The sequence below is a fragment of the Trichogramma pretiosum genome, unplaced genomic scaffold (genome assembly GCF_000599845.2).
Source record: "Trichogramma pretiosum strain Unisexual culture from Peru unplaced genomic scaffold, Tpre_2.0 scaffold37, whole genome shotgun sequence".
NCBI classification, from domain to species: Eukaryota; Metazoa; Arthropoda; class Insecta; order Hymenoptera; family Trichogrammatidae; genus Trichogramma; species Trichogramma pretiosum.
Window position 1 is genome coordinate 1,636,893 of NW_019641622.1, and position 15,098 is coordinate 1,651,990.

General features: G+C 35.6%; 1 protein-coding gene across 1 annotated transcript; it reads left to right on the forward strand.

Moving 5' to 3' along the window:
- Window positions 1-2,641: 2,641 nt before the first annotated feature.
- LOC111693659 (uncharacterized protein K02A2.6-like) lies at window positions 2,642-5,916 on the forward strand. Its single transcript, XM_023458988.1, has 4 exons — window positions 2,642-2,849; window positions 3,416-3,645; window positions 3,724-4,090; window positions 4,448-5,916. The coding sequence occupies exons 1-4, from the start codon at window positions 2,642-2,644 to the stop codon at window positions 5,914-5,916; spliced, it is 2,274 nt and encodes a 757-aa protein (XP_023314756.1).
- The last annotated feature ends 9,182 nt before the right edge of the window (window positions 5,917-15,098 follow it).

A 15,098-nucleotide genomic window follows, 5' to 3' on the forward strand; every position in this document is an offset into this window, starting at 1 on the left:
TTTTGCGACGGTCAAAATTTATTAAAATTTGACAAGGAATTCGAAAAAAATTTTTTCAAATTTTTTTACCGGAACCTCTGGGTTCCAGGAACCGTTTTTCATAAAAATAGCGTTTTTTAGCCACAGATGCTATAGCCTTCAATTAAAAAATTTGAAAAAATTCAAGGTTATGTATTTTGACCTGAAAAACAAGAAAAAAATTTTTCCAGATTTTTTAAAGCTTCATATCGCCCTACAAAAATTATTTTCGTAAAAAAAGGGCATTTTTCGGCTAAAAACCGCCAGCGCTCTGTATGAAAAAATCTGAAAAAATTTAAAATTATGTATTTTGATGTCAAAAATAAGTGGGAAAAAATATCGGGCTTTGTATTGCATCGTAGCGCCGTATATGAATTTTCAAAATTTTCAATAATTCTTTCTGAAGGCCTGAAGCACTCAAAAAATCTGAAAAAATTCAAGGTTGTTTGGATTGTTAAAAAGTATTTTTGTGAATTTTTTCAGATTTTTTAATTGCTTCAGGCCTTCAGAAAAAATATAGATAGAAAATGGACGTTTATACCGGAAGTGGGGGGTAGGAGGGGGGAGGGGGTCTAAAATTTTGGTTTTGGGTCTTTTTTACCATGTACTACAACATACCAAAAGCGCGTCAAGATCGGTGACATACGAGCGCAGGTTTATTTAAAAAATTCTGAGCCTTACCCATATTTATTCATTAATATATATGATAAAATGACAGATTATGCTACATCATAGCCTGAAAAAAGTGCTCATTTGTCCCAATACCTTTGAAAGTGCTTGCGCTTGTAGCCATTCTCATGTAGAACAATCCCCGAAAATTTTAGCTCATTTGCTCAAACGGTTTACATGGAAAGTTACGGCAACAAAGCAATTTTGAGATAAAACGTAACTGCCCAAGAGTTGAAGAAAACCAAAATACATCAATATATGTCATAATGATACTCTCATGTCACTGAGGCTGCTTAAAACTTTTTGGACGATAAAGAACAGTAATTCAATTTGAATTTTCAACATATTGAACCCACATGGACACTGTTCAATTATTCCAGACAGCCACACAAAGCCAAATACGCCAATTTCATCACTACATTTTATAAGTTGTACTAAAATGTTAGTATACGCTAATATGGGTTTTATTGTTGTAGTGTGAACTGAGCCTAAAGGCCCAGAAGGCGTTTAGGGGCTACGGCGCGCGGTCACTGTCGCGACACGCCAGATGATCACGGGCCTCCGTGCCAACATGATGTTGCGTCGTATCAACTGATTATCAATAAAGTACATATTCACATACAAGTCTTAATTTATTAATATCAAGGACAATCATAACATGGCGCTGCGGCTGTGGTGAACAATATAGTGAATAAAATAAGTGAATGGGTGCGTGGATAAGTGCTCTGCTTGAAACGAAGAGAGAAATAAAAATGGCGCCCACACAAAGCCTGACGGGGTTAAAACCACCAGAGTCGTTGGCTGACCTAACAATGGAGAGCTATACAAGATGGAAACAACGCTTTGAAATATACAGAACTGCATCAGGTGCTGACAAGCAGGAAGACAAAGTACAATTGGCTCTACTCCTACACTGCATGGGTGAGCAGTGCCTGGATATCTATAATACTTTTTCCCTGATAGAAAAGGAGAAAAAATATTCAGAAGTGATTAAGAAATTTGATGATTATTTTGTACCGGCAAAAAATGAAAGTGTTTATTCGCATCTGTTTTTCACACGAAATCAGCATAGTGACGAGAGTTTTGATGCATTCGTGACAGAGTTAAGAAAACTGAGTAAAGATTGCAATTTTGGAACTTTACAAGAAAGACTTATTCGAGATAGAATAATCGCAGGCATTTCCGATAAAGTATTGAAGAGTCGTTTGCTGCGTGAAAGTGATCTAGACTTGACGAAAACAATAAAAATATGTAGAACGGCTGAGTTGGCGGAAGCCCAAGTGAAAAAATTTGAAGAAAACGCAGAAGTAGCTTATATGCGAAAAGAGCACAATTCTCAGAAAAAATCAACAAAGAAGCAGTCCAACTACGATAAACCGAAAAATCTCAATCCACGACAACAGGGGGCGGCATCGACCAACCTCAGCAACGCCAGCTCGACGACCTCGGATTCGACAAAATTCAAGAGTGGAAGAACAAATCCGTGTAAGAAATGCGGTTATGTACATGAATGGAATAGATGTCCTGCGTATGGGAAAGCATGTTTTTTTTTTTTTATATTATAGTGTGTTAGGACCCGTCTAGGGGTATTCACACTTGCTTTATTGCATTTGTGTTACAGTTATTTACAAATAGAATTACATGCGATTATATATAGTGTATAAAATTAGAATTAGGCCGGTGTGAAAATTATTATTATTACATTTTTTTTCTTGTTTTACAAAAGGTATGGTGGGAGGAGAGGGTGAGAGTGAATTGCGTTGTGAGATGAGTGAGAGTGCAAGTATGGCTTAAACAGAGATGTGGCATCGAGTCAGAAAGGCGAAGACCGCTTTGCAGGCCGGGATGTTTGGCCCTGCAATCAGGCTCTCGATGTTGAAGGGAGCATAGATGCCAAGGCCGGCAAGGTCTTTTATTAAGATGGTATGGGAAAGCATGTAATAATTGCAGCAAGATGAATCACTTCAGCAAAATGTGCAACGCTCAAAGGATTCAAGTAGTTGATGTGGACGACGAAGAATATGAAACCGGTTCAGAAGGTTATGTAATAGAAAGTATACACGTCGACAGCATCAATACAGAAAAAGATTGGATGCAACAGGTTGAAGTAATTGATTATAAAAATAAGAAATTGATGTTTAAACTCGATACAGGAGCACAATGTAATGTGCTGCCTGTAGACATGTGTATAAAATTGGGTATTAAAACGATTGAAAAAACAAATCTAATATTAAAGAACTACGCTCATGAAAGAATAAAAACCATTGGGAAAGTAAACTTATAAACTGTAAAATTAACGGGCTTATCCAAAATTTAAGGTTTGAAATTTATGATGGAAGAGGCACTCCTATTATAGGATTGCCGACTATTCGAAAATGTAATTTACTAATAAAACCAGAAAATAATGTTGACTTGAAGGTAGAATTAAATGAAGTATGTGAAGTTAAAATACTTGAGAAAATACCCAAATTTTTACACATGTATACAGAGCTATTTACAGGGGTGGACAAAATAAAAGATTTCAAATACAGAATTAAACTGAAAAATAATGTTTGTGGAAAAGTTGAGCCTAGTAGACATGTTCCTTTTAAGTTACAACAAAAATTAAAAATGGAATTAAATAAAATGGAAAAAATGGGCATAATAAAAAAAATAGAGAAGCCCACAGAATTTGTAAGCTCTCTTGTAATGGTAAATAAGCCAGGCGGTAAAATTCGTATTTGTTTAGATCCACAGTACTTAAATAGTTGTATTTTAAGGAAACAACAACAATTTTCTACAATTGAAGAAATCGCTTCAAAACTCAATGGTGCTAAATACTTCACGACTCTTGATGCCAACAAGGCATTTTGGCAAATAGAACTTTGTGATGAGTCTCAGGAGTACACTACTTTTAACACTCCTTACGGTAGATACTGTTATCAAAGGTTACCTTATGGTTTAAATTCAAGTCCTGAAGTATTTCACCGTGTATATAGTAAAATTTTTGAAAATATTGAGAATGTTGTAATCTATATAGATGACATACTAATATAGGCAGAAACTGTTGAGCAATCGAATGAAATTTTGAAAAAAGTGCTTGAACAAGCCAAAAAGTATAATGTAAGATTTAATAAAGACAAGTGCAAGTTTAATGTGACAGAAGTGAGATACATGGGTCATATTATTAATCAGAGTGGTTTAAATGTAGATCCAGACAAAGTAAAACTAATCTATGAAATGCAAGAGCCTAAAACACAAAAAGAACTATTGAGATTTCTTGGTACTATTAATTATGTAGGAAAGTTCATACCAAACCTGTCACAAATTACTGCCAATCTGAGGCAATTGACCAGAAGTAGAGTTCCATTTCTGTGGAATGAAAATCATAGCAAAGAGTATGCGCAACTAAAAGAAATGTTATGTAAGCCTCCTGTTTTGGCATTTTTTGATATGTGTAAAGAAATAGTATTAAGTGTTGATGCCTCCAGTGAAGGAACAGGGTGTGTGTTATTACAAAATTATAGGCCAGTTGCTTATGGATCAAAAGCTCTAAATGACACTGAAAAAACATATAGTCAGATTGAGAGAGAATGTCTCGCTATCTTGCATGGATGTACCAAATTTTACCAATATCTGTATGGCCAATCTTTCATAGTAGAAACTGATCATAAGCCATTAGTGGCAATATTTAATAAACCTCTAAATAAATGTCCACCTCGACTACATAGAATTAAAATAAGTTTACAACCATATAATTTTAAAATTGTTTATAAACCAGGCAAACAAATTGTAATAGCTGATCATCTGAGTAGAACGTATTCAAAGGAAAAGACTGAGTTGGAAACTGAAAAAATTGAAACATTTGTTTGCATGGTAACTAAAAACGCAGACTTTACTGATGAAAGATTAAAAGAGATTGAAATACAGACAAACAATGATCAGGAATTACAAATTGTTAAAAAGTACATTCAGGAGGGTTGGCCAGAAAATAAAAATAATGTCAATGAACTAGCAAAGCCTTATTGGTCATTTAAAGAAGAATTAAGCACATCTAATGGTTTAATTCTAAAAAACTTCTGTATAGTGATACCTAAAAATTGTAGAAAGCATGTACTGCAGCAAATTCATTACCCACATCTGGAAATAGAAAAAACCAAAGCATTTGCTAGACAAGTGATTTTCTGGCCAGGTCTCAATAAACACATTGAAGATATGGTATCAAACTGTGACACCTGTTTAAGTTATAGGAATAAGAATTCAAAAGAACCGATTTTGTTAAAAAAAATACCAGATGGTCCTTGGGAGATAGTGTCGACTGATATTTTTAAATTTAAAGAAAATTTCTATTTATTGGTAGTAGATACATACAGTAAATTTGTTGAAGTTGAAAAGCTTGATAATCTAGGAAGCCAACACATTGTCGAGACATTAAAAAAGATTTTTTCGCGGTTGGGAATTCCTAAAGAAGTGTACTCGGACTCAGGGTCACAATTCACTAGTGAGATTTATAGAAAATTTAGCAAAGAATGGAATTTCAAATGCACAATTACATCTCCCAAGCACCATCAGGCAAATGGTCTCGCTGAACGATATATAGAAACTGTAAAAAAGATGTTTTATAAAATTATACAAGAAAAGAGAGATATGCACTTAGCTCTGTTGCAATATAGAAATACTCCAATTAATGAGATGGGTGTAACATCAACAGAACTACTCTTTGGGCGAAAAACACGAAACTTAATTCCATTTTGTAAAAACAAGCCAATTAGTCGAAGAGAATTCAAAGAAAATCTAATTTATAATCAATTAAAACAAAAAGAATATTTTGATAGAGGTGCTAAAATGTTGAGTCCGTTGAAAGAAGGAGATTATGTAAAAATTCACGATGAAAATAGAGTGTTACCTCATAGAAATGGTGTGATTGTTAGAGAAGGTTCAGAACCACGCTCGTATCAAGTTAAAACGGAGGAAGGGAGAATATTGTGCAGAAATAGAAAAATGTTATCAAAAGGTACAAACTTTAATACAGCAGATAAATGTGGAGATGAAATTTCAAATACAGAATTATCAAATACTCTCCCTCCTTCCGAACCACAAGAATCGGAGCTTTTGGCTAGTGCGGATAAGGAGGTCACACCTAATCAAAGTCAAAATTATGACACTCAGGCGAATGAGCCAATGAGGCAGACTAGATCGGGTAGAACTGTAAAGATGCCATCTAAATATAAAGATTTTGTCTTAAATTAATTATAATGTTAAAGTCAACCAGTGTAACTATTTTAACTTAAATTAGTATAAGATAAAGAAAGGGAGATGTTGTAGTGTGAACTGAGCCTAAAGGCCCAGAGGACGTTTAGGGGCTACGGCGCGCGGTCACTGTTGCGACACGCCATATGATCACGGGCCTCCGTGCCAACATGATGTTGCGTCGTATCAACTGATTATCAATAAAGTACATATTCACATACAAGTCTTAATTTATTAATATCAAGGACAATCATAACATTTATGTGGAAACTGGTAACTAAGTTGATTATGTCCAAATCAACTTTTCACACAAATATACACAATCTCACATTAGAATTTGAACCCAGTCTTCTACCTATTCACTAACATTCATAAAAAATTTATCACTAGATACTAGGAAATAAATCACTACAAGTTGATCAATTATCACTAATCTTGTTCATCACATGCAACATACAATAATATATATGATACAGTCATATACACATTCATATAGTACAGTGACATACATATACACTGATGTACACATGTCAATTTACATATATGTACTTCTATATTTCTTGAATTAGAACTGCTAAAAATGTAACATTTTTATAACAAGCTATTGAAACTTCTTCATAGCTTTATTATGAAACACTATGTTGAGTTGCAAAGATATAATTGCACTCTACATATACTTTTTTCACTTTAAAAAAAATGTAATTTTTAGCCATTGAAAAATCAAGAAGCAGTCAGCAGACTGTTGTTGACATTTGATCAGAGCTCGTGCACGAAACAGAGTGGTGGCGTTACTGTACACCTATAGAAATGTAAACAAACAATTTCTGCTAGATGTACTCTAACCAAAGAATAAAACGAGTATCAATAGATGGCGCTACCGACTTATGAAAGTCTCGAGATTCATGAAAGAATGGCAACGATATATCTTTGAGTCGTTTCATTCATTTTTTCTAAATAATCGTAAAAGTATCGGCACTAAATAAGCTGTACATCACGGTACAGTTAAAATTTTAAAATTCCGATCATGGCACTTGAAAGCCGAGGAAAAATCCTATCAAAAAAGTCAATGAAAAAAAATTTTTTTTTTTAGATTTTAGGTGCCTTTCCCCCCTTAATAAACAAAATTAAGTAATTGACTTTTCACCGTCACGTTTATAAAATATAACAAATTTTGACTATCAAGAAAATGTGACCTCTCTGGCCATGTAAGATCCTCAACATATTCTGCTTTTATGTTTTTTCTTTTAAGTTCTAGTGCAAGTGATAAAACGCAAAAATAGAAAATGCGCAAATTCGCAGTGATTTTGCGGTGAGGTACGGGCAATCTACGCGGCAACTTTTAGAATTTTTGGTCTATATGGCATTATATTATGCCAAAAATGTTCTGCTTTCATGTCTTTCTTCATAAAAAGTTAGGAGTAAGTGATACTAAAATATAAATTCGCTTTCTCGCGATACCCTTGCTTACGTCTATAGCGAGCAGAGAGAGGTTACGTTAAGCGGGTCTAAAAATATGCAACTTTAATAATTTTTTTCTCGTAAACGGCTCATTTTCGAGGGTCACTTATATGTTGATTATTGTTCAGGAGGTCGAAATCTATATGTAAAAAAATTTTCATCGCATTTGACTGGGACCCAAGGTCCTGTGCTAATCTTCCGGGGTCCGCTGAGTAGAATAGAAGCTGGTATGCATAATTCAATTACTCTCATAAACTGCAATATCCTCAAAGAAGAACTTGATCATCATTAAAATCATAAGTCAACATAAGCTGTTACTTAGAATTATTTAAATGTAAAACATAGATATAACTAATACTTTGAGCTATGCATTAATAAAAACTGTCACACAAAAAAACAAGCTTTACAAGTATATTTAGTCTTCTCATCACATTGAATTGTTGTATATGTGTTGTAAACTCTCATAAGTCGTCTGCATAACCCCAACTACATAGAGATTGAGATTATGGCACGACTCACGAAAACATGCCGTAAAGCGCCATCTATGCAACGCAAAAGCGTGGCATAAGTGCGGATTTATGCAACGCAGTGCTATAAAAAATTGTGTGCAATTCTTTTTAAAGAAACGACTTTTAGTAATATTAAGTACTTTTAACAAAAAGTTCTCTTATTCTAAACCAATTCAATACAGGACAATAGACATTTAAGTAAAAAAAATACGCTCTAAAAAATTAACTTCTTTGTAAGCACATTCTTTGATCAAAAATAAAACATAGGTATAACACGCGCGAAGAAAAAAATATATATGATAAATCATTATTTTGACTCACGAAAAAATCCCGCATTAAAATTAAACTGTCTTTGATAAAACATCAAAAAATTGCTGCCAATTCATTGGTAAAGAGCTCCCTCTTAAAAATTACTCGCGCTATATGTGTTCGTCCGTGTAGCTCGATCAGCAACAACACAATATAGGACTCTCTACCTGTGAATCGCAGTAAATGATAATACGTGTGTTAGCATACCCATACCATAATTTTTATGTTACATACAATTGTATTCAGTTGCGTTTAAACGTTAATTGAGGTAGTGCGAGTCAAGGTTGCGTCAGTGGCGACACGTAGAAATAATTGTTGGTTTTTCGGCTGCATTGTTTATTTAATATACTCTACCCTGCTATTGTTTTACTAAAGACAGTGGGGTAAAATAAATGAAATAAAAGATTCGCTTATATACACTTTTGTTTATACCCATCACTTTTTATTTAATCAATTTTTATCTACATAACTACTATAATTATCATTAATCTTACATTATTTATGAAACGATCTAAATTCTCATTGTTGGTAGCGTTCTTAAACCCAGAACCCGTACTTGTTGATTTCGTGCGTTTTTTATAGATTGCTAACTTTATCAACACATTGACTCCATTCTCTATTCGATGTCGTTGGCACTTCTAAAAAGATTTTAAGTTCTGCATTTATTATAACTTGCCTTTAGTTTTTGCAACATTTTTAAATAACTTTGAATATTCCACATTCAATAATTTTACAAATATTTTGAGATCCCTAAAAATAGTTGATAAAATAAATTCATAAAGACCCTTGTGTGTATGCATAAACATGTTTATTGTAAATTCCAATTAATATACACTTCCTTCCATAGAGTGTAAGTACGTGCGCGAAACTCGCCGCAGCAGAAGCACAAGTGAGCAGAATCTCGTCAGCACTGTCAAGAGCGGCGTGAAAACCATCCATGTTACTCTTGACCTACTCCCTGAGACCCACGGACTCTTGAGAACCAACGATTATCGCGCTCGCTCGTTTTTTGTGCATTCACTCCTCTGCCCAACGCGGTAGTAGACGATTCACTTCAACAAATAGCTGCATGGTGATGTCTGCCTCGAACTTGACTGTCTGTTACGCTCAACGAATCACGACATTTTTCAGCTCCAAAACTTCTATAGGAGTTACTGAGTTTTTTCCCGTCTGAAGGTCAGGTTTGAAAGATTGTTTTAGAAAAGAGGATTGATGATTTTCTGTCAGCAATAATACATAAAGATACGATTTTTAGAAGAAAGCTTTTTGCCGATGAATTGACATAGCATGTTTTTTATATTTTGCTCATGAAAATAAATAATAAATTAATTTTAGCTTTCAGTTGTAGCTTGTGAATTATATCGTGTAGTCAGCATCGCCAGGCGGCGAATCTAAACTATTTTGAAGACAAACTGGCCAAACGTGCAACTATATGAGTTTCTCAATGATTCTCATGAGCAGCAGCGGCAACCAAGCAGTGAAAGAGAGAGAGAGAGAGAGAACCAAAGAACTTATAAAGTGCCGATGCGCTGTTCCTTATACTTACACACACATATAACAATGTATATAAGCCGGAGCGGGTGAGAGCGCGCAAAGAGAGTTGATCTTTGACAAAGACTTTAAAAGCACCGTCGGCTACTCGCGGCAAAAGCCCCGACGTAATTCAAGAAGCATGTATTTCTCCTCGATAAGTCAGAAAAATTGCAAGTATATACGGAGCTGCTGCGCGTACACAAACACAGTAGGTACACTCGAGAATTTTACTTCTGACCTTCGACGAACTCACAAGCACGATGACACGTATGCACACACAAAGTTAGTTATGAACGATAAATTGGAAAAATAACCTTGCTATCGGCAATTAGCCAAAGTTCACAACAGCAGGCTCTAATGAGGAGATTAGACGCTACGCTGCCAATATTGGCACGCGTACGGTCGATAAGCCTGCTATGGCTGTGTTTTGTACTCGTTAATGAAATTATCTTAATTGACGTTTGTTTGGCTGGAAGTTGAATCTTTTGCAATTTCAGCATAACAAATCGTTCTCCAATCACGATTCCACCCCTCTCGCGACTTTTCTCAAATCTCATTTCCATCTTTCACTGTCTAGTCTCTCTCTTGAGATATCCGAGCCTATATTCACAGCAATATGACATGCAGAGCAAAGCCCCGGCGCATAGTTTTCTGTAGCAGCAGCAGCGTATCGCGGCACGCACGTCGAATGTGAGAGAGAGACTTCGGCGCCCGATGTCGCGCTATTAATTGTACGTAGCTGCCGATCTTGTATGCCATCCACGTCGAGGTCTAATATATTCCACCGCGGCGGGCGTCGCTAGAGCTCTGCGATCTTATTATTGCGTTTCGGATGTATGCCGAAGAATTCGAGCGACGATGAAACACGCGCGGAGCTGTGCTGTCTGCGAGCGATCGAACGAGGAAGACGACGAGCAGGACACGCTTTATATGAAAGATTATTATAGACGCTCTCACACGCGCGGGAGGAGGTTTATTAAATCACGATAATAGTAGACGACGGGGATGATCGGTATTATATGAGACGAGGCGTGATTCAATGGCAGTACTGCGATTTAAAATTTTTTTTTATGTACTTGCCGATTTTCCGAGTTCGTTTTTTTTCTTCTCTATTTTAAATTCGCTGTATATTATGCACAGTGTGTAACACAAAAACGCACCCACAAACACGTATTTTTTATACACGATTCAAGCACTAAAGCGTTCGTTTTAGAACTAAAGATAGCATGTATAATTCTACATCCTTTGCCAGGATCAAAGCAGCGACTGCTGGGCCCATTACCTCACTGCCACGGCTCTCTAGTGAGTTTACGAAAAGATGCGCGTTAAAATACAGCCGAAGAAGCCGAAAAAGTACAGCCGTGGAGCACGAAAAAGCAACAACAAAAAAAAGGACGAAAAGCATCAGTGGCGCACGTGAGCGCGTCGAATGTAAGGCAAGTCAAGAGGGCAGTCGGGCATTTTTCTCCGGCGCGCACACGTCCATCCTTCCGAGGTATTTTAATGACGGGCATGTAACCCGCGTGCAGCCTGGCTCTTCTCTCTTGATATAAGCTCTCTCTTTCATCGTCATATACATGCGTTCACACGCGCGTCCCGTAAATTTGCCACGTTGACCACAAATAACCGAAAGAGTCTTTATAGTCTAATTACCGTGAGTTATTTACTATTTATTTATTCAGTCTGGCGAATACTTTTTCGGCTAATAAAAACGTTCGAGCGCGTACGGATATCAATTGACCGTTACAATACAGCTTGTGTCTACATAATTTGTGCTGTAATTGATACGCCATAAAAAATGTTTTACATACACAGTGCCGATGAAATAAAAGCGCACTGCATTTGGGCTTAGAGAGATGCGTTGCAAGCGAGGCACGTAACGCATTTGCTTCTTAGTCTCTAATGCCTCTGTCTATCCCTGCATCGAAGCAAGGTGACTTGATCCTTAAAACGGATTATCAATTAAAACATGACGCATAAAATTTTGTTATTCTTCCATGCCGTATTATTAAACTCATAAGAAATATTTGAACAAGAGTCGTAGAGGCAACAATGTTGCAGGATATTTAATATCGAACGAAGCGAACACGTTGCGCACATACACATAACCGCGTCCTGTATGGGCAAATGATCTTGAAAGAAATGAATTTGCTTATGTACATACGAGTAATTAAGCATAAATCATTTAATCTCTCTTTTGCGTTTCGATACTTAACATAAATGTGTTATATAAAATGTGCATTTACTTCTTAGTAGGCGCCCGAAAGATCAGCCGCGTGGTTATTGGTGCAGAGAATAATATAGTCGTACCGTATCTGTATTATGTATGAAAAATCCAGTAATCGGTCGCTGAAGGGTGAATGATTCGGCTGTATTCGTTACAATGCGCATAGCTGCAGTACAGCGAAAAAAATGAAGGCGACACACGCACACACACAGCCCAAGCTACCGTCGCGTTGCCGTGAAAAATATGTCCATCAAAGTTACCCTCGCTCGGTTTAGTTATGTCGCATGTAGCTCTCTGACTCTCTTTCTGTATTAGCAAAAGTTAACGCGCGCAAAAGTGTAAGCGCAGGAAAGAAGGGTGCACAGCATCTGTTGTTGAAATCCACGACTACGACGACGACGCAAGTGCGTTAACAAGTTCGTGTCTTCGTGAAAGTGCTTTCGTCTCTATACATACCTACTGCTGCTGCGTGTACTGTCAAAAGTTGAAGACGCAGCACTTTGCGTCGAGTCATCTGCTCCGTACTCAGATGCGTGGGCGCGCGCGCGCGTGTGTGGGGCTCCAAAAAGTAGTCAGCGCCCTGATTGTTAATTGTAAAGTGCGCTCAACAATAGATATTCTCTCTCTCTCTATAAGTATGATAACACGCACATCTCTCTGTTCCTCTATTATCTATTTTTTTATACTGCATCTAACTGCCTTTGAGCATTTTTCTTACTGCTTTTTACATGCTTTTTATTGCAAGGTATAAGTGAACCAACGATGTACAGGGCATTTTGCAACAGTGGCTGCCGAGAGTTGAAATATACGAAAGAAATATGCTTGCGCTTTGTAGTTGCTTGGCAACAAATTTATTGATGTATTTTTGCAATTTATTATATGTTAGCCATTCAATCTTGATTTAGACTTCGAGTTATTGACACAAATTACATTATCGATTTTTTTCCATTTATTTGTATTCACTTTCTTTCTCTCTATTAATTTTTCACGCAACACAAGGGTTCGACTGCAGCTGAACCACTGGCACTGCAGTTTTCCATGCAATTTTTAAAATCTGTTCTTATCAACTACTCTGATATTAAAGGTTAGTTTTCCAACTCATAGTTATATATCATGCAACACGTAATGAAATAGAGTATTTTCATATAAAACAATTATAGCTGACAAAAAGAGATCAAATATTAATTTTCATACCAGCGGCCAGAAAGTGACTACTTCTCGGCCGCTGCGCAAAACGAGAAGAGCTATTTTCTGGCCACTATGTATGAAAAATAGTATACAGGCCTATGCCGCGAAAAAAGAAAGCCCCAGAGCACGTGTTTATCGGCCTCGGCTTCGCCTCGGCCACTAATTACACGTACTCTGGGACTTTTCTGTTTTTCGCGGCCTAGGGCAGTAATATACTATACTCACTTATCAACATTTGTATATTTCAATTAAGAATACGATTGATTTTTTAAACTTTATATTTGCACATTGAATTTTAAAATCAATTACAAGCAGATTAAATTTGTTTGTATTTAAAAGTTAGTAAACTATAATTACATTAGGAAAGCTTTTTACATTACGCATGTATGCAAAACATATTATGAAAATAATAATAAAATTTAATTGAACAATAGATTCAAAAGTAAACATAAATGTAAAAAAAATTTTGATATAAAATTGGAGCTTCAATCATCAAGCTATCAACTTATTTTTCTTAGCGTATAGTTGTAGTAATAAATTGTTTAATTTTTCTGCCGACAGGTGGCACCGACTCGAGGCGCCGCCATTCTCGCAAGAGAGAAAATCAAGCTGCTGGCATATAAGCCATGTTGATCAGTATCCTCAATTTCCATCAACCCTTTTTAAATTAAGAAGCTTGGATCCTATTTCTTGATGTATGTGTATGCAACTGTCGAATAAATCTTCAACACTCATTTCATTTTCTTCTATTTATCTTGCTGTATCTAAATTGATTGCTTCAAAATATAAAAGATATTTTTTTAGTTGAAATTTGAAATAAGGATATAAAAAAGCTATTTAGAAATAATTTAAATCCTGACCTAATTTTTCTTGATTATATATACGTTTCTAGTAGTTATAAATATCATTTTGAAAAGCTTGTGATTTAATATCATTGTTCATAGTTTTATAATATTTTTCATTCCAAGAGTCTTCGGGAAACCCCATTTTTAGGCATTTCTTGTTTATTTATTGACTAATAAAACTGCCAGTTTCAATATCATTGGTAACTCGTTGGATTTCCGATAGATCTATATCTTTATTACCACTTTCTGTTTTTAATACTTCATGTTATGCTTCAAATGTATATTTCCATAAACAAGGAGTTACTCTAAGTTGTGGAGCTCGAATTTCCTGAAGAATTTGATAAAAATCTTCGCTCAAAGGATCGACATTATTTGCTGTAATTTAAAAATGAAGCTGATTTTAGTTAACCTACAGAAAATAATACTTATGGAATACAATGATATTTCTATGTATTATCTTTTGTATCCAAAATATTGATGTCTTCAATGAAATGTGATGAAAAATGGTCATGTAAATTATTTTTAAAAGAATCTAATGTCTCTAACTTAACAACATGAGGTTTATCATCAGCAAACTGAATGCATTTTTTCAACAAATTATCCTTTCAATTCCACCGCCAGCTTCACAAAGCTGTTTTAATGTGTATTTTTTTTTCATATCGTTTCTTGATTGTGTTTCGTGACTAGAAACTGATTTCTTCATCAGGTTTTTTAACTAAGGTATATTTAGCAACCATTGATTGATCAAGTTTTTTTCTGTTGGTGTATATGGCAGGTTTAACATAACTGAAAAAAAAACAAAATTGTTTTGAAATTAATATTATTAGTAATAAATTTTTAATCATACCTGTTTCAGGCTCAGGTGAGTTTGTACAGGCATGAAATTCTTCAGGAATGTTTAATAGTTCATTCCAAAAGTCCGGACAGTCCGGGGCTGTTAGGCCGACTTTTGATACTAAAAACTTGTTACCTTGTTAATTCAGTTTGATCAGATACCACGCATCTGCGCGGATTGATTCAAGTTTTTTAGGTATATCAGCGTGAAACCCATTGTGATCGCCATCGCCATCGACATTCAATAATACAGACAATGAATTTCCCCTCCTAGTAGTT

Excerpts from the sequence above, each read along its gene's own strand:
- LOC111693659 (XM_023458988.1), top strand. The coding sequence starts at position 2,642 with ATGAATCACTTCAGCAAAATGTGCAACGCTCAAAGGATTCAAGTAGTT. Across the intron at positions 2,850-3,415 it reads ACTCGATACAGGAGCACAAT|ATCCACAGTACTTAAATAGT; the intron begins GTAATGTGCTGC and ends GTATTTGTTTAG. Across the intron at positions 3,646-3,723 it reads GTTTAAATTCAAGTCCTGAA|GCAGAAACTGTTGAGCAATC; the intron begins GTATTTCACCGT and ends ATACTAATATAG.